The sequence below is a fragment of the Anabrus simplex genome, chromosome 3 (genome assembly GCF_040414725.1).
Source record: "Anabrus simplex isolate iqAnaSimp1 chromosome 3, ASM4041472v1, whole genome shotgun sequence".
Lineage (NCBI taxonomy): Eukaryota > Metazoa > Arthropoda > Insecta > Orthoptera > Tettigoniidae > Anabrus > Anabrus simplex.
This window is the reverse complement of record NC_090267.1, coordinates 91,921,468-91,944,707: the sequence shown is the minus strand read 5'-3', so window position 1 is coordinate 91,944,707 and position 23,240 is coordinate 91,921,468. Positions and strand designations below refer to the sequence as shown.

At 38.8% G+C, this 23,240-nt stretch overlaps 1 protein-coding gene across 1 annotated transcript in view; it reads left to right on the top strand.

Moving 5' to 3' along the window:
* Nucleotides 1-23,240, top strand: part of LOC136866672 (UDP-glycosyltransferase UGT5-like) — a 139,461-nt gene that overhangs the window by 16,822 nt on the left and 99,399 nt on the right. The window contains exon 3 of the mRNA XM_068226584.1: nt 16,592-16,773. Coding sequence (XP_068082685.1) covers nt 16,592-16,773 — 182 coding nt within the window. The remainder of the gene's footprint in view (nt 1-16,591; nt 16,774-23,240) is intronic.

The window sequence follows — 23,240 nt, the reverse complement described above, 5'->3', positions numbered from 1 at the left end:
TGAAACTGTACTGGACACAGTTAAGAAGATTGGATGTACTCTGGACACATTGGTGAAAGAAGAGATGGTAAACGCATGTCATTGCCTCCCGAAAGCCCTGCACCAACAACACAGTGGAATTATAGTGAAGCTGGTAAGGCGGATGGACAAAGATCTGTTCATGGAATGATGGTGACTGAAGAGAAACCTCTCCACAAGGCACGCAGATCTTCCAAGTGACAGTGTCATCTACATCAACGAGAGTCTGTCACCGCAGAAAAGGAAACAGCCAGCCCAGGCCCAAGTCGTTTGCAGAGAGAAGGACTATGCGTACATATGAGTAAGAAACAGAGTAATTAAAATGTGTAAAACTCAGGGTTCCAAAGTAGTTGTTATTACCAACCAGGATAACCGAAATAAGCTGTAAATTAATGGATGACACTAGACTTAATATTTATTATCAAAATGTGCACGGGTTAAAAACAAATCTTGATGAACTGAGTCAGGACATTCAGGCCAATGAATATCAGTTCATGGCCCTAACAGAGACTTGGCTGGACTCTACTGTGTTCGTTAGTGAGGTCTGTAGTGAACAGATGAGAGTGTACAGGGATGACGGTAGCACTAGGAGGGGCAGGGATGTGCTCACTGCTGTCAGAAGAGGATTAACTGTACTCAAGCCTGAGCAGGTCACTAATATTGAGAGGCTCTTACTGAAAGTTGTCATTCAAGGAAAGGTATGATATATTGGTAATGTGTATGTACCACCTTCCTCAAAACCAGCTGTCTACAGTGAAATATTTGGCTGGCTAGAATCTCTTTATGAGCTACACAACAATAATGTCAGCATTTTCGGTAATTTAAACATACTGTCAGTTAGTAACAAGAATAGTCATTTAAGCACGAATATACAAAGTCAGCAATTAAGAAATTTTATTAATCTTCATAATCTGCTGTTATGTAATTCAGTTTTAAATTGTAACAGAAAAACTTTAGACTTAGTAATGACTAATAAAAATATTTCAAATGTTGAATGCACAAAGAGCACAGACCTGCAACTGCCAGAGGATGTACACCACCCGGCCCTAGAAATAGAGCTATGAATTACTGTACATTGCATTGGGCTAAACCTAACACCACTCCCCAGACTTCATATAATTTTTAAAAAGTGAACTACAAACGACTGTTCATGAGGCTTAGAGATATTTGGAACTCTCTATATGAATGCGCTGAAGATGCTGCTGCAGTAGACTGTTTTTATGGCAACCTTTATTCAGCTATAAACGAATTGGTTCCTACAAAAAAAAAAAAAAAAAAAAAAAAAAAAAAAAAAAAAAAGTAAAGGCAAAACATACCCCATTTGGTTTACAGATAGCATGATTCAAAAATTGAAAGAAAAAGAATATTACAGAAAGCAAAAGCACATTATGGAACATTATGTTAGTCAATATAAAATGCTGAGAACTCAAATTTAATCTGAAATTAAATCTGCAAACAAGAGATACATTGAGACAGTGAAATATGGTATCAATAATGATGCCAGATCTTTCTGGGCATACCTTAAAAATAGGAGAAAGAGCAGTAGGGATTGCATCACTTACAAATATGGAAATAACATACTAGATACTAAGGATGAAATTGTAGAAGATTTTGTGGACTACTTCCAAGCAGTATATTTCCGCATAAGGCACAATATTACATACGTAATGCTCCATCTTTCACTAACAATACATTGCACATTAACAACTTCACTTTAGAAGAGGTAGAAATAACTTTTAAAAAGGCTGGAACCTAAAGAAAGCAGGCAGGCCAAAGGAGTGGATAGGGGACAAGCAATGACTTGCTTAAGCACGCAAGTCAGTGCTTGCTCTACATGTGACATTAGAGATTTACTTCTTTGCCTGAGGTCCTAAGTCAACTTAAAGACATCAAATTTTGACAAGAAAATCATAACATTTTTTATTATTATATAATATATTTTAATGTCATCATTCTTCCTACAATATTGTCTTTGTCTAGTATACATATGTTTTAGTTATCACATGATTTGTGTAATTTTTATTTGGCTGAAGATGGCCACTAAGTGGCTGAAACTAGTCCCAAGACTTATGTAATATCATTTACTTGATATATTGCATTCTCAATTTATTCTTATAATTGCACTTCAATATGGAACAAAAAATAAATTTATAGCTTATACGAATTGTTTGCATGTTGGGGTGGTTGCTAAGGTTTATATGTAATAGCCATTTACCTACAGATCTGCATCAGAGAAGAGAATTAACTGTGGAAGAGTATGCCACTTCAGAGAGAAGAGTTGTTTGGTTTTTTCAAGAGGGCTCCTTTTTTGGATTGAGGGATGACAGACTGCAAACGCTCAGAGTGTTTCAAGGTGATGAAGGAATAATTAGGCTGAAAACAAAGATCACCTCCAAAGATGACCATGAAGACTTTCGTCAGCCTGCAGTATTTTCATCACAACACGAGGTAGTGAAGAGGTTAATCATGACGGAACACAAGATACAAGGACACGTAGGATTGCAAATGCTGCTAAATAACCTCAGGGAACACTATTGGACTTAAATGGTCAGAAAGCTATGAGGTCAGTTTTGTCCAAGTGTATCATATGCAAGAGACACAGTGAAAGACATCTTGAAGTTATTTCACCTCTACTTCCATCCAGTCGAGTACGGGATGCTGCCGTGTTCAAGAATGTTGGACTGGATTTAAACGGGCCCTTATATCTACAAGGTGGAATTAAAATGTGGGTGTGCCTTTTTACTTGCACGGTGTTTAGAGTTGTCCATCTGGAATCGGTATTGTCCGTCTCGACAGAAGCATTCTTGCAAGCACTCCATTGATTTATGGCTCGCAGAGGAAGATGTTCTGTTATCTACAGTGACAATGGGACGAACTTCACCGGGGCTTCTAATTTGCTTTGATCTCTGAACTGGGAGGATATATCTAAGTACAGCACTGCTAGGCGCATTGAATGGCATTTTAATCCCCCCAGTGCACCTTGATGCGGTGGATGGTGGGAGCGCTTAATACTCCTTCTCAAAAATTTATTGAAGAGGATGTTGGGTAGGTCATGTCTTACTTATGAGTAGATGATGACTACATTATGAAACTGTGAGAGTTTGATGAATTCTTGACCTTTGACTTATATAATGGAAGAAGGTTCTGAACCAGTGCCTTTCTCCCCTTCTTTATTTGTGCAAGATATAAGGGAGATTGGTGTTCCTGATCTCCATACGATAGACACAAAGAGTCTCAAAAGGAGGTTTAGGTATCGACAAACTTTGAAAAGGGATTTGAGGAAAAGATTCAGAAGTGAATATTTGGGGCAGTTGGTGGTACATCATAAAAAAGAGGGAACCCATACTGTAGCTGTGGGGGGGGCATTGTGTTGATTGGGTGTGACAATCTCAAGCGTATAGACTGGCCATTGGGATACATAGTTGAAGTTATACCAGGTATGGGTGGTGTCATCAGAACAGTGAAAGTCAGATCTGGTCAGGACGATTTATTACGTCTAATACAAAGGATTTATCCATTGAAAGTGTCTTCTGATGACCCTATTGTGCTCTCTAGAAACTGTGATTCTTCAGGTGTACCAAAGGATGACAACAGTGGTTATCCAGTTGTTACTCGAATTGGTCAAGCACAATTCCATCTGCTGGACACTTAAGGAAAACAAAACCAATTGAATGTAGTAATGGCCGCTATGTTTTGTGAAGTATGAAGCGAAGGTATGATGTGATGTAAGCTGTATAAAGAAGTGTTTTAACATTAAATTCAGTGCAGACCAAATATAAGACTTCCTTAAAATATGTTCCTGTGTGTAATAGTTTTGCAAAACAACTCCTTTAAACTATTTTGCTGTCATAACCAGATCCTGTACATCACCACCTATGTTAGTACCTATTACCAGTTGCCTTACATTTTTAGTACCAGCATGGAAAATTCCCACCTTCTCCTTACCCTGCTCATTCCCTTCTACTTCCCGTAACATGTGCCTTAACCTAATTCCTGGATAACACTCTACCCTGATTCCCTTTCTTCTGCCTAACAGTAGAGTCACCCATGACCAGAGTCTCAACCCCACCCACCTCATTAGATCCCCTTCTTTCTCGATCTCCCTTAACTTCCCTGATGGCTACAGAACCTACTTCGTCCTCCCTTCTCTCTCTCTTCTGGCCCTCTTCCTATCTTCTACTCAACATTTCCATGAACTCTTGCCTGGCCCCTACTCTGTAACTCTTCCCTATTCCCAATCTTTCCACTGGTGTTCTACCTGTCTTCAATACCTGCAGTGTCTCATATGATCTTCTCATCTTCTTCACAGAAATATGAAATAATATGAAAATATCAACAGAAATAAACTAATATATTCTGTGAAGAAAAAAATGAAGGAAACACCAAATTACTATATACTTTACAAAGATTTCATGACAGTGAAGCAATATACTAACTGATAAAATAACTATACTACAATTATTTTACTTAGGCATGTTGTAATGATAAAATATCAGTCTGATTGAAACTAGAAAAAGTTGTTATACTAAACACATAGACAAGTAGACCATGCGGTTAGGGGCGTATAGTTGTGAACTTGCATTTCGGAGATAGTGGGTTCAAACCCCACTCTCAGCAGCCTTGAAGATGGTTTTCCACATTTTCCCATTTTCACATCTGGCAAATGCTAGGACTGTACATTATTATTATTGTTATGCAGTGTCCGTGGTTCAGAGAGAGGTGAAAGGAGGTGTGGGCCTAAGTGGGTCTATCTACGATATCAACAATTAAATTAAAACTTTAAAATAAAGGTTATATTTCTTTTTAAATCACAAACTTAACAAACTTTTCACTTAGTGAAATTGCAAAGTTACAGGTACAAATAGCGGTTTGAAAATTACAAGTGCTAAGCTCCAGGTCCAAATTTACAAGTTTTCAAACATCGCAAATATTGCGTTTAGATGAGGAGAGAAATCTCCCAATTCAAGGGCACTTTGCTCCAACCAATACAAATTTTACAGCCTTCCAAAAGCACCCCTCAATATTACAGTTGAATTAGAAATCACAGAAAAGAGTTTACATGCTCTCCCACTTTAACCAAGGAGACTGCTCCTAATTTCTTACAGCCCACTTAAGGCAACGTTACACCAAAATCTTACAAATTTCTGGCCTCTCTAGGCCCAACCTACAATCTTACAATTTTGTACACAGGGGTAACTAGTACCCAAACTACTGGGCCTTTGTGGAAGAGAAAAACAGGTTAGATTACTGGCCTGACCACAAAATGAATGGAGGCAGACACTTAAGCTCCTAGAAAATTAAATATGGAACCCTAATTGGGCTCTCGGCCCGATGATGCAGAGGCTAAACCCATGCCACTGAGGTGACTAGAATGAAGGTTAATTAAATGATTACCGAGCTCGATAGCTGCAGTCGCTTAAGTGCAGCCAGTATCCAGTATTCGGGAGATAGTAGGTTCGAACCCCACTCTCGGCAGCCCTGAAGATGGTTTTCTGTGGTTCCCCATTTTCATACGAGGCAAATGCTGGGGCTGTACCTTAATTAAGACCACGGCCGTTTCCTTCCCACTCCCAGCCGTTCCCTGTCCCATCATTGCCATAAGACCTATCTGTGTCGGTGCGACGTAAAGCAACTAGCAAGAAGAAGAATTAAATGATTTACAGAAAAGAGAACCAGTTACAAAATCATAGTCACCTCAAACCAAGTTGAAGGGGAACTTGATTGGGTACCTCTCTATCCCCGATTTACAGTTAAAGACTTTATGAAATTTTACATTAGCCAAAAGAAAATTTACATTTTAGAAAAAGGTGGTTACATAGTTAGAAATTCGAACCTTCCCCTCATGTAAGTCTGCGGAGGTAGCTACAGAGAGATATGACTGGTGGCCATTATCTTGGCTGATGAACTGCCTGCTGTCCCGTCTGAACACACACTGTCTCAGAAATACGGCGATCAAAACACAAGGTAGCCTGAAAAGGCCGCAGCTTATATATGCGATGGGACGGTTTGAGAGGGTTCTGGACTAAATCCTGATACACCCTCTCGATTTTATTGGGTAAACCAAAAAACCTACAAGAAGCCAGTGATTGGCTGAAAAATATTTACAGAAAATTAATGATTGGCCAGATTCAAAAACTGGCGGAATGAGAAAGAAGTGTTGCAAACCTTGAAATAACAAAATAAATTAAAGTTAATTTAGTTGAGAAAACATAATGACATAAAACTTCTCTAAATCACTAATTCTTTTACCTTGCACCAGAGTGCATTACCTCAGATTTTAATAGTGACATCTATGGAAAAACGTTCAAACTTGATGTAAACCAAAACAAAACCAATAAATACAGACATTTTAGGCAACTTCACAATAACACAATTACTCCATAATTCAATGGTGACATCTTCTGGTCAATGTCCCAACTTCATGCCATAGCTGTTTCACGTTTAGAGTGAGAGATAGCGTTCTTCAAGGCGCTTCTTTTAAATGAGCGGAGTTGAGGTGTACCTCCCAGTACAATTATTATTATTATTATGAAATGAAATGTCATATGGCATTTAGTGCCGGGATATCCCAGGACGGGTTCGGCTCGCCAGGTGCAGGTCTTTCTATTTGACACCTGTAGGCGACCTGTGCATCGTGATAAGGATGAAATGATGATGAAGACATCATAATATTATTATTATTATTATTATTATTATTATTATTATTATTATTATTATTATTATTATTATTATTATTATTATTATTATTATTATTATTATTATTATTATTATTATTATTATTATTATTATTATTATTATTATTATTATTATTATTATTATTATTATTATTATTATTATTATTATTATTATTATTATTATTATTATTATTATTATTATTATTATTATTATTATTATTATTATTATTATTATTATTATTATTGCGTGATGGAAAGATGGGTGAATATGTGTGTGTACTTCTTATGTTGAATTCGTAAGTAATTAATTACATGCGCCATTAGAAGTTGAACTAGAATATTCCTCTAGCACCTGTAGTATTGTTTTACAACTTCATCAAATTATTTCGTTGACTTGTAGACAAATTAATTGTAGATAAGTGTTTCATCATTCAGGATTTAGGTTATAAGTTGCTTTCAAGGAATATACGATATCAAGAAAGGATCCTTCGCCGCCGCGGCTCAGTCACGGCCAGTTAGATTCCTTTCTTGCACGATGACGGAGGCAGAAGTTCAGAAAGATTCGGTAGAGCTCTCTCTTTCGTGTCATCAGAATAGGAGTGCAAACGTACTTGAATGTGCCAGTATTGGGACACAGGATATGACGCAAGTACTTAATGGGAGGAATGAGGAAATAATAATGGAGGAACAGCGTAAAGAGGAGGAACATCTTGAGATTGCTAGGGCATTGGTGAAAAGCATTCTAGCTATTCCGCTTAAGAACCTTAAGTTGGAAATCCAGAATGGATTGCGAAAATTGGAGGAAGCTCTCGATGCTGGAGCAGCATGCAGGACATCCTGGAAGAGAGCTAGTGAAAATCTAAAACGGGAACAAACAACCGTAGAGATAAATGAATTGCCTACGACACCGTTAGTGACGAACGGGGAGGAGAAAGATAAGGAGAAATGGGTCGAGATTTCCTATAAGAAAAAAAACAAGAAGAAGGAAATGAAGGAGGATAAAGATATCCAACCTTTAACAGATAAGGTAGATTCTGGCAGAATGGAGGTCATTGATGGTGGGAAAAAACAAGATAAACGGACCCATTTAAAATCAAGGGATCGTTCTGATGCTGTCCTTATCAAACCAACAAATGGCAAGACTTTTGCAGATGTTTTGAAGGGTATTCGGAGTAAAATAAAACCGGAAGACAGCGGCGTGAGTATTCGATCTATTCGCAAAACTCAGACCGGGGCGATTCTTCTCGCTTTTAGTAAAGACACGCAAAACGAGAACAGGGACAATTTTAATAAATCTTTAAGGAATGTCCTTGGAACGGATGGCGATGTGAAGACTTTAACTCCCCGCACTACCCTGGAAATTCGGGACATGGACAGTATCACCACTGCTTTAGATGTAGAGGAAGCTGTAAGACAGGATCTTCAGAATTTCGAAGGAGAACTGAAAGTGTCAATTAATAATCCGAACAGCAGAGGGCAAAAACTTGCTATCATTGAGATAGAAGATAAGGAGGCCCAGAAACTTTTAGATATGGGTAAAATTAAAATAGGATGGTTGGATTGTAGAATCCGAAAAAGGATCGTGGTATCTCGCTGCTTTCGATGTCTTTCGTATGGACACCATGCACGAAACTGCAAAGGTGTAGATAGAAGCAAACTTTGTTTTAAGTGCGGAGAAGCCGGGCATAGGGCGATAGGTTGCAAAGCAAATCCGAGATGCATAATTTGCACAGACATTAACGTTGACGAAGCTAATCGAAGTCATGTACTTGGCTCAAAAGCCTGCACAGCGTTTCGTGAAGCTCTCGAAAAGGCTAAAACTAGCAGTAAATGATGAAGGTTATTCAAGCAAATATGCATAGGAGTAGAACTGCCAATGATCTTTTGACGCAGATGACCTTTGAGATAGGAGTGGACGTATTTCTTCTCAGTGAACCTTATCAAGACAGAGACCACCCAGGATGGTTCGTAGATAATTGTGGCACAGCTGCAATTTGGATACCAGATTTGGGTAGATGCCCAGTATCAAACCAAGGATGCGGAGACGGTTTTGTTTGGGTCCGCACTGGTAGATATACTTTAGTGAGCTGTTACTTTACGCCAAATGAGTCAGTATTTGAATTTCAGGCTAAGCTGGACGGCCTAGAGGACGTATTACAAGGTTTTGACAACGGTTTAATCGTGGCTGGTGATTTCAATGCCCAAGCACTAGAATGGGGTATGCCACAGTATGACTCTAGAGGGCGCCGAACTATGGAGATGGCCGCTAGGCTGGGTTTGACGGTCACTAATATTGGAAATGTGCCAACTTTTCGACGACCGGGCTGTAGAGGAACCATACCGGACGTGACTTTTGTATCTGAGGACATCGTGTCGAATATCAATGACTGGCGGGTGATTGAAGAATACACGGGAAGTGATCACCAGTACATTACTTTTTGTATTCTTCCTGAAACTTCACAGATTAATATTAGATCGTATGAACCAACGCGGTGGAATATAGAAAGTATGGACAAAGAAAAATTTCTTGCTATCCTAAGAAATGAAATGGATAGTATAACAGAACAAATATGTTGTTATAAAAGGAAAGAAGCCGCTGAGAAATGTGTTGAGCTCACTATGGAGCTTATTCGGAGAGCATGTGATCTTTCCATGACTCGTAAAACATCACGAAACAAGAAGCGTTCAGCGTACTGGTGGACCAAAGATATTGCTGATCAGAGAAGACGTTGTCTGCAACTTAGACGGAAGGCACAGAGAGCACGAGTCAGCCAAGAAGACACCTCACTTACAGCTGAGTATAAGTCGGCGAAGAAAGAATTGAGAAATGCTATCAAAAAGAGTAAAGTCGACAAATGGTGGAAAATGGCTAAAGAAGTGGATGACGATCCATGGGGTTCAGGATACAAGATCGTTATGAAGAAACTTGGAAATTTCTCGAACCCGATCATGGACTCAAATGCAATGAAGGATATTGTGGATACATTATTCCCAGATCATCCTGAGAGGTCTGCTGATGATGATGAATTCATAGATGATGTGCCACTTTTTACACGAGAAGAATTGATGAGAGCGATTAGGTCCCTTAGAAATAAAAAGGCCCCAGGACCAGATAGTATTCCAGCAGAGATATTAAAGCTGATAGCAGATTTCTGTCCACAACTACTGCTGAAAATGTACAATAGCTGCCTGCTATCGGGGGTGTTCAGTGTTCGCTGGAAAACAGCTCGGCTAGTTTTAATAAGCAAAGGAAAATCTGGGGGCTATAGGCCTTTATGTATGCTGGATACTGCTGGTAAAGGATTAGAGAAACTTTTGCAGCCAAGAATACTTTCAGCAGTTCAACTAGCTGGGGACCTCTCTGATCGTCAACATGGTTTTCGAGGAGGGCATTCGACAATCGATGCAGTATGGGAAGTGTTGAATACAGCTAAAAGGGCACAAATGGGTAATCATCACTCTCGTAAAGTGACACTCCTTGTGACCCTTGATGTTAAGAACGCTTTCAACTCGATCAGTTGGAATGACATATTGGAAGCACTTCAGAATACTTTCAAACTACCGGAGTATCTCATGCGCATAATGAGAAATTATTTGAAAGATCGTAATCTAGTATATCACACAGAAGATGGGCAGAGAGTGAAACGGCTCACAGCTGGTGCAGCACAAGGGTCCATCCTTGGCCCAAATCTGTGGAACATAGTATATGATGGATTGTTGAGGTTAGAGATGCCGGAAGACACAATGCTAGTGGGCTATGCTGATGATATAGCTGTTTTGATAGTTGCTCGAAATTTGGAGTTGGCTCAGTTTAAGCTAAATCAAGTAATGCGACGGGTGAAAGATTGGATGGCGAATCACAGATTACAGCTTGCAGATCATAAAACAGAGATTGTTCTCTTGACAAGAAAAAGGATCACGACCGTCATTCCAATGTATATTGGACAAACAGAAATTGAAACATCCAGAAGTATAAAGTATCTCGGAGTGACACTTGATACCAAACTTACTTTTTGGGATCATATCAAACGGGTGACAGATAAGGCGGTGAAAACAACGGATGCGCTGAGTAGATTAATGAGCAACGTTAAAGGTCCGAAGTCTAGCAAACGACGACTTCTGATGTCGATAGTTCACTCGACACTTCTATATGGTGCCGAAGTCTGGGCTGAATCTCTGAAGTTTGAAAAATACCGGCGAAGGATAGCTGCGGTACAGCGGAGATCAGCTTTGCGTATTACAAGCGCGTATCGCACAGTATCCGAACCTGCGGTCCTTACGATAGCAGCGGTAGCACCAATTGATTTACTTGCCTTAGAGAGACAGGAAGTCTGGCGAACTCACGGAGAGCTCGGAAAGAAGCGCGCTAAGGAGCTAGCTTATAGGCAACGAATGGAGCGGTGGCAGCAAAGATGGGAGGAAGATCCTCGAGGAAAATGGACTAAGCGGCTGATACCACGCCTAGCTGATTGGGTTGCCCGAGTTCATGGCGAGGTTAACTTTTACATTACGCAACTATTGACGGGTCACGGATACTTCCGTAAATTTCTACATAGAGTAGGTAGAGCGAACGACTCGGCGTGTATTTATTGCAATGATATAGACGATGTATTTCATACATTTTTCGTTTGTTTTCATTGGTCAACTCAGAGAAGATGTTTATATACTGAGCAAGGAGAGTTGACGCCAGAAACTATTGTGCAGGCGATGCTACGAAACCAAGAATCTTGGGATCAGATAGCAGTATATGTAGAAGGCATCCTGCGTCAGAAAAAGAGAGATATGAATGCTCATGAACAGCAGTAAGGAGAAATAAGGAAGAAGAAACCTAACAAATTAGCACGACACCGCCCTGAAGTAATGCGAGAGCGGTTCCGGGGCGGAGATATACGTCGTGGGAAAAGGGTGTGTGGGTTTTAGTGAGTAGGAATCTCACACGCTTGTGAAGTGCGGACCCTCACAAGTGTCTAATGAAAGATTTCCCACACTTCCCTCGTAAAAAAAAAAAAAAAAAAAAAAAAAAAAAAAAAAAAAAAAAAAAAAAAAAATTATTATTATTATTATTATTATTATTATTATTATTATTATTATTATTATTATTATTATTATTATTATTATTATTATTATTATTATTATTATTATTATTATTATTATTATTATTATTATTATTATTATTATTATTATTATTATTATTATTATTATTATTATTATTATTATTATTATTATTATTATTATTATTATTATTATTATTATTATTATTATTATTATTATTATTATTATTATTATTATTATTATTATTATTATTATTATTATTATTATTATTATTATTATTATTATTATTATTATTATTATTATTATTATTATTATTATTATTATTATTATTATTATTATTATTATTATTATTATTATTATTATTATTATTATTATTATTATTATTATTATTATTATTATTATTATTATTATTATTATTATTATTATTATTATTATTATTATTATTATTATTATTATTATTATTATTATTATTATTATTATTATTATTATTATTATTATTATTATTATTATTATTATTATTATTATTATTATTATTATTATTATTATTATTATTATTATTATTATTATTATTATTATTATTATTATTATTATTATTATTATTATTATTATTATTATTATTATTATTATTATTATTATTATTATTATTATTATTATTATTATTATTATTATTATTATTATTATTATTATTATTATTATTATTACAACCTAATATGCTCTAAAAGAAATGGAAACTGACATTCAGTTAAGCTGAAATACCAATATAGCAAGCAAGATACTATCTAACACAATAACTACACTACAATTCTAAATTACACTAAGACGTATCCTAATAATTAGGGTATAATTATTTTAACAGATAATCTGAAGTAAAAGAAACTGAAATTAAAAACTAAATATGTGATACTAGACAGATTATTACACTTTTTAAAGATATGAGCTTATTTTAAAACTGTTGTTTTCCTAGGAAAGGTGAAGGTATACATCACACTTTACACTGCAAGTTTTGGTCATACTTTTGCACTGGTTCGGCAACCACATTAACAGCAAACTATAACAACACAATCTGCAGAAACAGTGCAATCATTGCAGTCCAGATTGATGTGGCAAATACAACTCATTAGTGCACCAGGTTCAGATGAAAAATGGTTTTAAAAAACGACCATAACACCACAGATCATTTGCGACTCTAGCACATGAATTATGCTTACATGTCAAAACCACTTAAGCTGATGTACCTTACACACTTCCATTACCCTTCCTGTCTTTGTTATACCGAGTAGTATGTGTGCCAGCCCCATAGTCCTGTTTCCTGATACAGCATCAGGGATGAGGTAAAATGAAATGATGTGGCATGATTGAATGGCCAGATGCCCTTCCTGTTGCCAGCCCCATTTGAGTAGCTAATGAATATTTGAATAATGGTAAATTAACTTGGGTAAGGAGGTTGAAGGAATTGACTGTGGCCTATAAATAGGAACTGTCCCACCATTTGCCTGGAACTGAAAATGAGAAGCCATAGAATACAGTTCGGGGTTTGAACCCACTCATCTCCCAAATGCAAAAGTTGGTTCCCTGGCCATAGCACATTAACATATCCTGCCGCTCTGCTCAGTAGTGAGTGGTAGGGATGGGAATTCTCACTTGAGAGTCTCGACGCCAGCAGCCAAAATCTGAAGAATATCATGACTCTCCAAGGGTTGAACTGAACAGTGCATGTGCACGAATCACAACGTGCCTTAAACCTTTCTGTGATGAAACGTGAGACTTGGGCTGTATTACAGAATTGCATTTTTAAAAATCTGCATTACATCTTTTTGTAATTCCTTGCCATCAGATTGCCATACATTGGATCTTCATTGACTTTATAATTACTGTATCTTAATATTCATCATCATCATTATCATCATCATCATCATCATCATCATCATCCTATGCAGTTTCCAGTTGTTGGCCAGGTCTTCTTGGAACATAAGCCTCTCCATCTCCATCTCCTGTTCTCTTCCAATCACTTCTCCCTCTTTAATCTTGCCCAGTCCTCTTCTCTTCTCTGCATACACTCTTCCACACCTTTTATCCACCTACTTCTTGGTCTTAGTTTTTTTCTGTTATCTGCATTTCATGCATCCTCCTGGGTATTCTTTCCCCTGTCATTCTCTTCATGTGTTCATACCAAGTCTAGATGCCTATATCGTGTCTGCAGTGAGTCTTCTTTTATCATTCTTGTCGCTCCCATCCCGCCTTTCAGAAATTTCATTTCACTTGCCCGTATCCTGGTCATGGCTCTCTGCTTCATTACCCAAGTTTCTGCCGCATATGTCAGAATACGTATACAGGTATAGTACATCCTGTATATCACTCTTTTGCTTCTCTAAGGGATATCCTTGCTCTGAACCAGGCTTCTGACACTTTTCAGAAATGCTGCTGCTTGTCTTCCACACTGCTTGATTCCTCTATGATACTTTCCAAGTACTTGAAACTCTCTACCTTCCTAAGCTGTTCCCCTCCAAGCATTATCCCTGTGGTAGGTCTCTCCTCCTTTCTAGTTATGATCACAATCTCGCTCTATTTGGCATTAAATTCCATTTCATATTGTTCCACCTTATGTTCCCATGCATCTAACTGTTCCTGGATATCCTCTACCTTTCTCCCCCAGATTAACAAGTCATTTGCAGATATCATCACTTTAATTCCTCTTTCCCCAATTTTCCTTGCTACTTTTGTCATTAATTTGTCCATTGCTACAATGAAGATAAAAGGTGACAGAGCACTTCCTTGTCTTGATCCACTTTTTTGCTCAAATCAGTCTATTTTCTCTCCTTCTACTTTCTCACAACTGAGACTTCCATGGTACATCTCCCTCCCTCTTTCTATTGCCCGCTTCTCGACACCTTTTTTCTGTAAGGATTCCCATACCTTGTTTCTGTACACATTATCATATGCTTTCTCAAAGTCTAAGAAGGACATCTGTAGATCTTTACCTTACTCATATTGATGCTGTTGCAGTTGTCCTACTGCGAATATAAGGTCTACTGCAGACCTTCCCGATCTGAAACCATACTGCTCTTCTCTTTTGTTTCCTTCAACTTATTTCTGATTGTCTCCTACCCTGTTCAATTTTTCTCATGATAAGATTATACCTGAGACTTTCCGAGTGAACTTCAAAGGGATCAGAGTCTAAGGGAAGAATCTGATGCACTCAGCCTATGCAGACAATTATTGTTTACTTACCAGCTCTTAGGAAGAATTGATACAAATGACCACAACACAACACTGGAGATGACTGCATATCATAAATTGCACTCAGATGTATCCTATAATTAGGGTATAATTATTATAACAGGTAATCTGAAATAAAGAAACTGAAATTAAAATTAAATATGTGATACTAGACAGATTCCTCATAAATGAAGTTAAGATGGATTACCTTGTTGGTTGCTCGACAGCTGCAGTCACTGTGCATGGGAGATTGGTCCTACCAGAGAGTCTGTGAATTCAAATACTTGGGAGCACTTTTCATGGAGGACTCATCATGGAAAGCAGAAATTAGTACCAGGATCCAGGCAGGAAACTGATATTTCTACAGATTATCATAACTGCTCTGCTCCAAAAATCTCTTGAAACATTCAAGATTCAGCTGTACAAAACTCTGATCCAGCCCATTGTACTATATGGCTGTGTAATGTAGAGTATCCAAAAGCACGACTTTCATAAACTCCCCATTTTTGAGAGAAAGGTTTTACGAAAGATCTTCAGTCCAGTGTTAGATGCACACACAGATGAATGGCGGATCAGAAACAGTCATGAGTTAGATGAACTGTACCAAGATAACAACAGAGAAGGGACCATCAGAACCAAGCGACTGCAGTGGGCTGAACATATGGCTAGGATGGAGGACCACAGATGGCCATGGAAGCTCCTGGATTTCATCCCCACAGAAGGAGACTCAGGCTAGGCCAAGGAGAAGGTCGAGTGATGGCCTCCATAAGGACCTGCAACAGTCAGCGATAGATATAGATGGCTGGTGATTGGGGAAGCGATGCATAGAATGCGATAGACAAGGAGACTTGTAGTGATGCATGGTCCAGGAGGCCTAATCATGTAAAATAAAATAAATAAATAAATAAATAAATAAATAAATAAATAAATAAATAAATAAATAAATAAATAAATAAATAAATAAATAAATACCTTCGTATCAACTTTGACATTCTGGTTTATGCCACCAGATGACAGAGATACTAGAACTATGTTGTGATCTAAGGCTTTATAATGATTTTATCAGGTAAACACCAAATGTTTCACCAGAGATATTTTAATTTTAAATGTTGACATCGTATGACATGGTCTACCACCCTTAAAAAATCCTAGTAGTTCTGCCAAGTTTGAACTCATGATCTTGGGGTCCAGAGATTGGCACACTATCACTGATTTACAGAGGAATGAACATGCATTTATGATAAAGAATTTGTGGATTATTATATGAAAACTATAAAGCTGTTGGTGGTAGTGATGATGATATTGTTTTAAGAGGAAAATTCAATGAGATATTCATTCATTGGATCTGTAATGATGTAGTTAGAGTCCTTAACTCAATCAAATATCATCACAAATACTCATCATTGGTAAAGTCCATTAGCGATGAATATAATTAGGGATAAGTTGAAGTAAATTAATTAAATACGTAAATTGATAAATAAAATAATTAAATAATTAAATGGAATAAATAAATTAAGAAAGAGAGAAAGGAAGAGAGGGGATAGATAGAACTCTCAATGGCATGGTTTCTGGGAAATGTTGTTATTCTTTGCTTGTATTGCTGTATGATTTCTGGTTTCTTATTCTTTCAGACTCCTGTTGCGAACTACACTGATATCGACCTGTCCTTTTCCTACAAAATTTTGAATAGTTCTCTGGACTTTAACACCATGCACTTAATGGAACCACTTTCAACAATGAGGATGACCCACGAAACATTCCTGAATATTATGGACCTACAGCTTAGTTCTCCCCAAATGCAAGCTTTCATGAAGTAAGTATGAATGAATTCTGATAGCATAAGATCACTTAAAAATGGAGAGCTCACATGTAAAAAAAGAAAACAACCCTATTTTAGAGGAGTGGAAAAACTGTTCTATATGCTGAAAATGGGAAAAGAATATTGTGTCAATGATAAATTATGAATTAAGTTTGATAATAATCATTTCTATAGCAGCAGAGAATGGTGTGGGCCTGAAGTCATGACAAGTTACGGTAAATACATACAATGGACAACAAAACAGAAGGCAAGACATTTTTCCCAAATCAACTCATAAGGGGATAGGCACATCCTAGAAATACAAAAAAAGGACAAAGGCATTAAAACAAAACCAGTATAATTACTGTACCGGGCGGTACACCTCTACACCGTTTATTTAAAAGTTGCGCCAGTTGAAACTCCTCTTCTGGAGGAAGGTTGAACTTTATCTACTCTATTAATTCTCTACTTTCTCAGAAGATGTCACCACGTGGAAAATTTTGAGTTTTTGAACTGTGTCACTTTTGATGTGTTTTTGTTTCGCTTGAAGTAAGAAGTGTGAACTTTCTCTTCTAGAGGACACTACTGAAGATCAACAATAGTGCACCCTAGTGCGGAGTCAAAGAACTATTTTGTTGGAGAAATTTTTATTTCAAAAGTTTGTTTCTTGTTAAATTTCTTTCTGTTATGGTTTAAGTTGGCTGTTTACCCCTCTTTTTCCCCTTGTTTTAGATTTATCCAATCCCGAATTTCTTTTAGTAATTTCTGACCAATCTGGTGTATTTTCCCCCAACTTGTATCTGTTGCGGGGTCCTATCCAATAAAAACATTGTGGGCGGGTGTTTTCTTTCCCCTAACGCCTAGAAACTTCTGCGAGAGTATTTAAACTGCTGATTTTTGGGTCTCTGGGCCACTTCTGTTCCATCTTTCAGTGTGTTAAGTACCTAGCAGGAGGCGGGAGGCGCCTCTTTCTTCGGCAGCGGTCAACAATAAGGTAATGGCCGATTAATAAATTCTTTCTTTTCTTGCTCAGCAGTTTAACTCTCGGGGCGGGTGCGAAGCGTTCCACCATGTAACCTTTTCCTAAAATGTAACTAGTCTTTTCTTCTATTCTCTTGAAAAGCTACATACTGGGATAGAGAGTGCTAACCCTCTCGAGCTCCCACTCATAATGTTTTGAGGTGAACTTATTGTTTCTCAACCTATTCTTCCGTAATGTAATGTAAATTGCTATTAAGTCACCTCTGTAGTATGGGATTAGCCCTTGTAATAACGGCCTAGTGCCAAAGTGGGTTTTAAAATCAAAGTGTATTAGGAGTGCAAGTTCGCCTCCTCTCAAATTGTTTTAGAGGTCATTTAATTAACCTGCTTTTCATTTAATAGACCTCAGTAGATTGGGTATTTTACCCCTGGGTTTGTGTCCGTTGTGGACAACTTGAAGGTGGAGTTTGGTGTGGCCTGGGAGAGGCTTAAATTAAAGAGCGTGTGGCTCTTTTGGAAACGGAGTGTTGTGTGCCTCGAGGAGGCTTAACTGTGTAATTTGGAGCAAGTGCTCCAGGGTTTGATTGGGGTCTTCTGCCCCTTTGTTAAAATTTGTATATCGGAAAGTTGGGCTAGTTGCTCAAGAATTGTGAACTCTGGGCTCGAAGCCCAAACTCTGTAACCCCTGTAATTGTACATTTCAAATTGTGTTTTGGCTACTAAGTACCTGTTCTTTGTTATTACTTAATATTGAAAAGAAAATATAACCTCGTTAAATTTTACATTAACTTTGATTCCGTAGTTTGAAAACCCATTCACGCCCGCACCTTCTTACACCTCTACCTACCGCTAAAACACGGTAACAAGTGGTAGCAGAGCGTGGTTGAATGGGTCTCAATTTAGCCCCTTTTGACGGCTAAACATTGTTTGTTCCGAACTCTAACTATTTTCCCAGTTGCTGGAATTTTTTGAGTTTTTCAAAATTGTTCTGTCACCATGCCCGGCCCTCGCGATGTTCTCCTTCTTAACTATTTGCGCAAGGAGGAGTTGATCTATGAACTAACTATCAGAAATGTGCAATCTGGAGGCACGGTTGCAATAGACACTAACAAGCTTAGAGAGTCTCTTGATTTGCCCATTTCCATCCCCAATTTGGGAGAGAAAGAAATTGACGACTCTCTTTCCACGATCACGGAGAATATTACTGGGCTAGCTTCTGTAGTTAGTTTTTTTGATGAAAATGATCCGTCTCCTAATCAAATTAAGCGTGTGCAAGGCAGGCTATATCATTTTTCGAATAGGGTTAACGATCTGTTGTCTCTAAAACTGAATGACGTTCAGAGGAAGGAAGCTAGTACGCTCCTGGAAAATATTTCTGAATTATCTAGTAAGGTCACTCAATTGTTAACTGGGGAAGTTCCTCCCAAATCTGATCAACCCACCATAGTGAATGCAGGTAGTGAGGAAGCGCCTCCCAAGGGAGAAGTTAATAGGATAACCGTTGCTGCTCAAACTATCCCTGCCCCATTGGACAACGAATCTGAACGTCGTGCATCATTGAGTAACATCCGTTCTGAATTGACTTCCTTGCCATTGAAACCTTTACCTACTATGTCACCCGGATTTAGTAGCTTGCCTCATCCATTGGCAATGTTGCTCAGAGGTATATCCAAGTTTTCTGTTAATACCACCAGTGACGTAATTTCATTTTTAAGATTTCTAGTGGAATTTCAGGATCATGCCCTTGTTTTTTCTCTGTCTCCATGTCAAATCTTGCAAATTATCTATCCGTATGCTATTGGTATTCTCTCCGACAAAATAGTAAGAGCCATAGCTGAACAGTCATCCATCGAAGATTTTCATGCACATCTACTTGCTAATTTTATTCCTGCCCGCGCAAGGTCATCTCTGATTCAGAAATACTATTATCGAGTACAGAGGTTGGATGAAAACTTGGCTGATTTCATACAAGACATTAAGTTTTATACCAGGGTGTTTGCTCTTCACTTCCCTGAGGACCAAATTGTACAAGCTATTGTGGAAGGCATTTCACCATCTTATAGGTCATACTTGTGTTTTGCGGCGTGCCCGCAAACTTTTTCTGAACTTGAAGCGTTGGCCGTCTCAGCGGAAGGAGTTAGATACGCCGATTCTTTGCGTGTAGCGAAAGAACCCCCGCCTTCCTTTAGTAACACTCGGCCTCCACCTCGCCGACCAGTCACACCCCGTAAATGTTATGCTTGCGGGTCGCCTGACCATCTTCGCAATAAATGTCCATTGGTCAAAAGTAGTAGGGCAAATAATGGAGCTGGTTCAGCACAAGGCTGTTTTAAATGTGGGGCCTTCTCACATATCGCCAAGAATTGTCCGAACTCAAATAGCACCCCCTCCTGCTCAACTTCTGGTGCAAATTCCACCTATGCCAATAATAAAAAGTGACTAGTGGCTTCGGTTGAGTCGACTAATCCATCTTCCCGAGACTCAGCCCCTAGTAAACAGATTGTAAATGCAGAGAACGATCAGCCTTCAAATTCATCTTTTGAATGCCCTAAAGAATGTCTTAGGATTGCGGCGGATACCCCCGCACCTGTTCCTTTTCTTAAGATTGAGTTAAATAACGAGCCTATAACAGCTCTCTTAGATTCAGGTAGTGTTTGTTCGATTATTGCGGCTGAATGGTATTCTAAATTGAAATCGGTTTGTAAACTTCCTGACTATGTCTCTTCTCCTGTTCAATACGTTTCGGCTAATTCATCTCCATTAGAAATTCTAGGTTCCTTACTGGTCAAAATTCGTGTTTTTAAGTTTACATGGAAAATTAAATTGTTTGTGGCCAAGCAATTGTCTTGCCCCATTATATTGGGAGCTGACTTTATCTCTCACACTGGTCTTGTGCTCGATCTCAAGTCTAGGTCGTGCACATTCAAATTTGCTTCTAGTTGTAAAATACCACTATTAAAGTGTAATTCTGTGTCATGTTCTTCTATTTCGCCTACCCAGGATGAGATGTTGTTAGACCTTAGACATCTACCTGAGGAGCAGGCTGATAGTATTCGCAAACTGTGTCAGTCGTTTCCCGAGGTGTTCTCTGATACTCTTGGTGTTACTGACCTTATTGAATACAAAATTGAGGTTACGGATTCGATTCCTGTCCGTTTTCCACCGTATAGGCTATCTCCACCTAAAATGAAGGCTCTGAAGGAAATCATCGATCAGATGTTGAAGGACGGTATTATTAGGCCCTCTAAGTCAGCGTATTCTTCGCCTATTTTTCTAGTACCGAAACCCCAAGGAGGCTTCAGGCCTGTCATTGATTACAGGGCTCTCAATCGGAAGGTGGTGTTACAATCTGTGCCCCTTCCCGACCTTCATTCTTGTTTTTCATGGTTTCGTAAGGCCAAGTTCTTCACCATCTTGGACTTAAATCAGGCCTATAATCAAATTCCCCTTGCCGAAGAGTCTAAACACCTTACAGCGTTCGCCACGGACTGGAATTTATATGAATACAACCGCGTACCTTTCGGGCTCCCCACGGGAGCAGCTGTGCTCACTAGGCTGCTAGATAGGGTCTTCTCCGACATCAAATTTGAATACTTATATCACTACTTGGATGATGTCGTCGTGTTTTCGGAGACCTTTGAAGAACATCTAGATCATCTGCGAGAAGTTCTGAATCGCCTTCGTAAGGCTGGGTTAACTGTTAAGTTGTCCAAGGTTGCCTTTGCTAAGCCCTCTATGTCTTTCCTAGGGCATATTGTGTCACCTGATGGTGTAGCAGTCGATCATTCTAGAACACAGGCCATCCGTGATTTTAAACCTCCCAAGGACATTAAAGGCATCGCCAGGTTTATCGGTATGGTGAATTTCTTCAGAAAGTTCATTCCTAACTTTGCTAATAGAGCGGCGCCCTTAAACCTTCTTCGTAGGAAAGGCATCAAATTCGAGTGGGGACCTTCTCAACAAGCCGCTTTTGAAGATCTGAAATTAGCTCTCTGTAATGCCCCTGTCCTTGCTATGCCTGATTTCTCAAAGAAATTCATCGTCCAAACGGACGCGTCGTCGTCAGCTGTAGCTGCAGTCCTTCTTCAAGAGACTGAACTAGGGAGGCGACCCATCGCCTATGCATCTAGGACTTTGTCGGCTCAAGAAGCCAAGTATTCCATCTATGAGCTCGAAGGTTTGGCAGTCTTATTCGCCTTAGAGAAGTTCCGTCTCTATCTGGAACATGTCAAATTCGACCTGGAAACAGATAATCAAGCCTTAAGCTGGGTCTTAGGTAGGCCGCGTCGTACTGGTCGTATAGCCCGTTGGGCCATTCGTATTTCTGCCTTCCAATTCGATGTCAGGCATATCAGAGGTACTGAAAATGTTGTTGCTGATGGACTCAGCCGTATGTTTTCAAACGAGGTCGAGACCCACGAACCGGTCGACAGTTCATCACCTTCCGAGTCCATACTATCCGAGGTTAATGCCATCCTAACAGATGCTCCCATGCTTTTTAGAGATATTGAGAAATACCAACGTGAATATCCGACGCTGGCTCCGATAATGGAAACCCTTTCTTCTGGGGAACAGGTTGTCCCTTATGTTCTGAGGAATGGTGTTCTATGTTGCCCATCGAGGCATGATAAGATGATGAAAGTTGTCGTTCCAGCCGTTCTGGTACCTATGATCTTCAAGTATTATCATGAGACCCCATTAGGAGGGCATCTTGGAATCTTTAAAACCCGTGAAAAGATTCGTGAAATGTTCATCTGGAAAGGTATGGACGGTGAAATCCGTGAACTTGTAAAAGCTTGTAAATCATGTTTGCTGAGTAAACCCACCATGTCCACCAAGGTAGGCCTTTTGTCTTCGCATCAAGCGTCGCGCCCCATGGAACGCCTGTATATTGATTATGTAGGACCCTTCCCCCAGTCGAAGGGAAATGCCAACAAATTCATCTTTGTATGTGTAGATGGTTTTACCAGATTTTCTTGGTTATTTCCGACTAAGCTGGCTACCGCTCAGTCCACCATTACCTGTCTAAATTCTATTTTTGCTTCTTTTGGTCCGTGCCAATATATTGTATCTGATAATGCTAAGGCGTTCACATCAAATCTTTTTCGTAAATTCTGTTTTGACTTGTCCATCTCTCATGTAACCACTTCTGCTTATTACCCTCAACCATCTCTGGCTGAACGGGTTAACCGTAATCTCAGGTCCGCACTTATTGCCTATCATCATGAAGATCATTCTAGGTGGGACACGTCCCTGCATTGGTTAGCTTTTGCTTTGAATTCGGCGGTTCATGAATCACACAAGTTTACTCCAGCTTCCTTGATGTTTAAGTTTGTTCCCAACACGCCGCTCTCTAACCTCTGGTCTCTGAGTGACATTCTGCCCGAGACAATAGATCCGGATAATATTAAAGATCTTTGGAAGAAGGCTAAAGCCAATCTTAAGGTATCTCATGAAAAGGTTAGGGAAAGGTATGATCGTGGACGGAGACCCACCCCTTT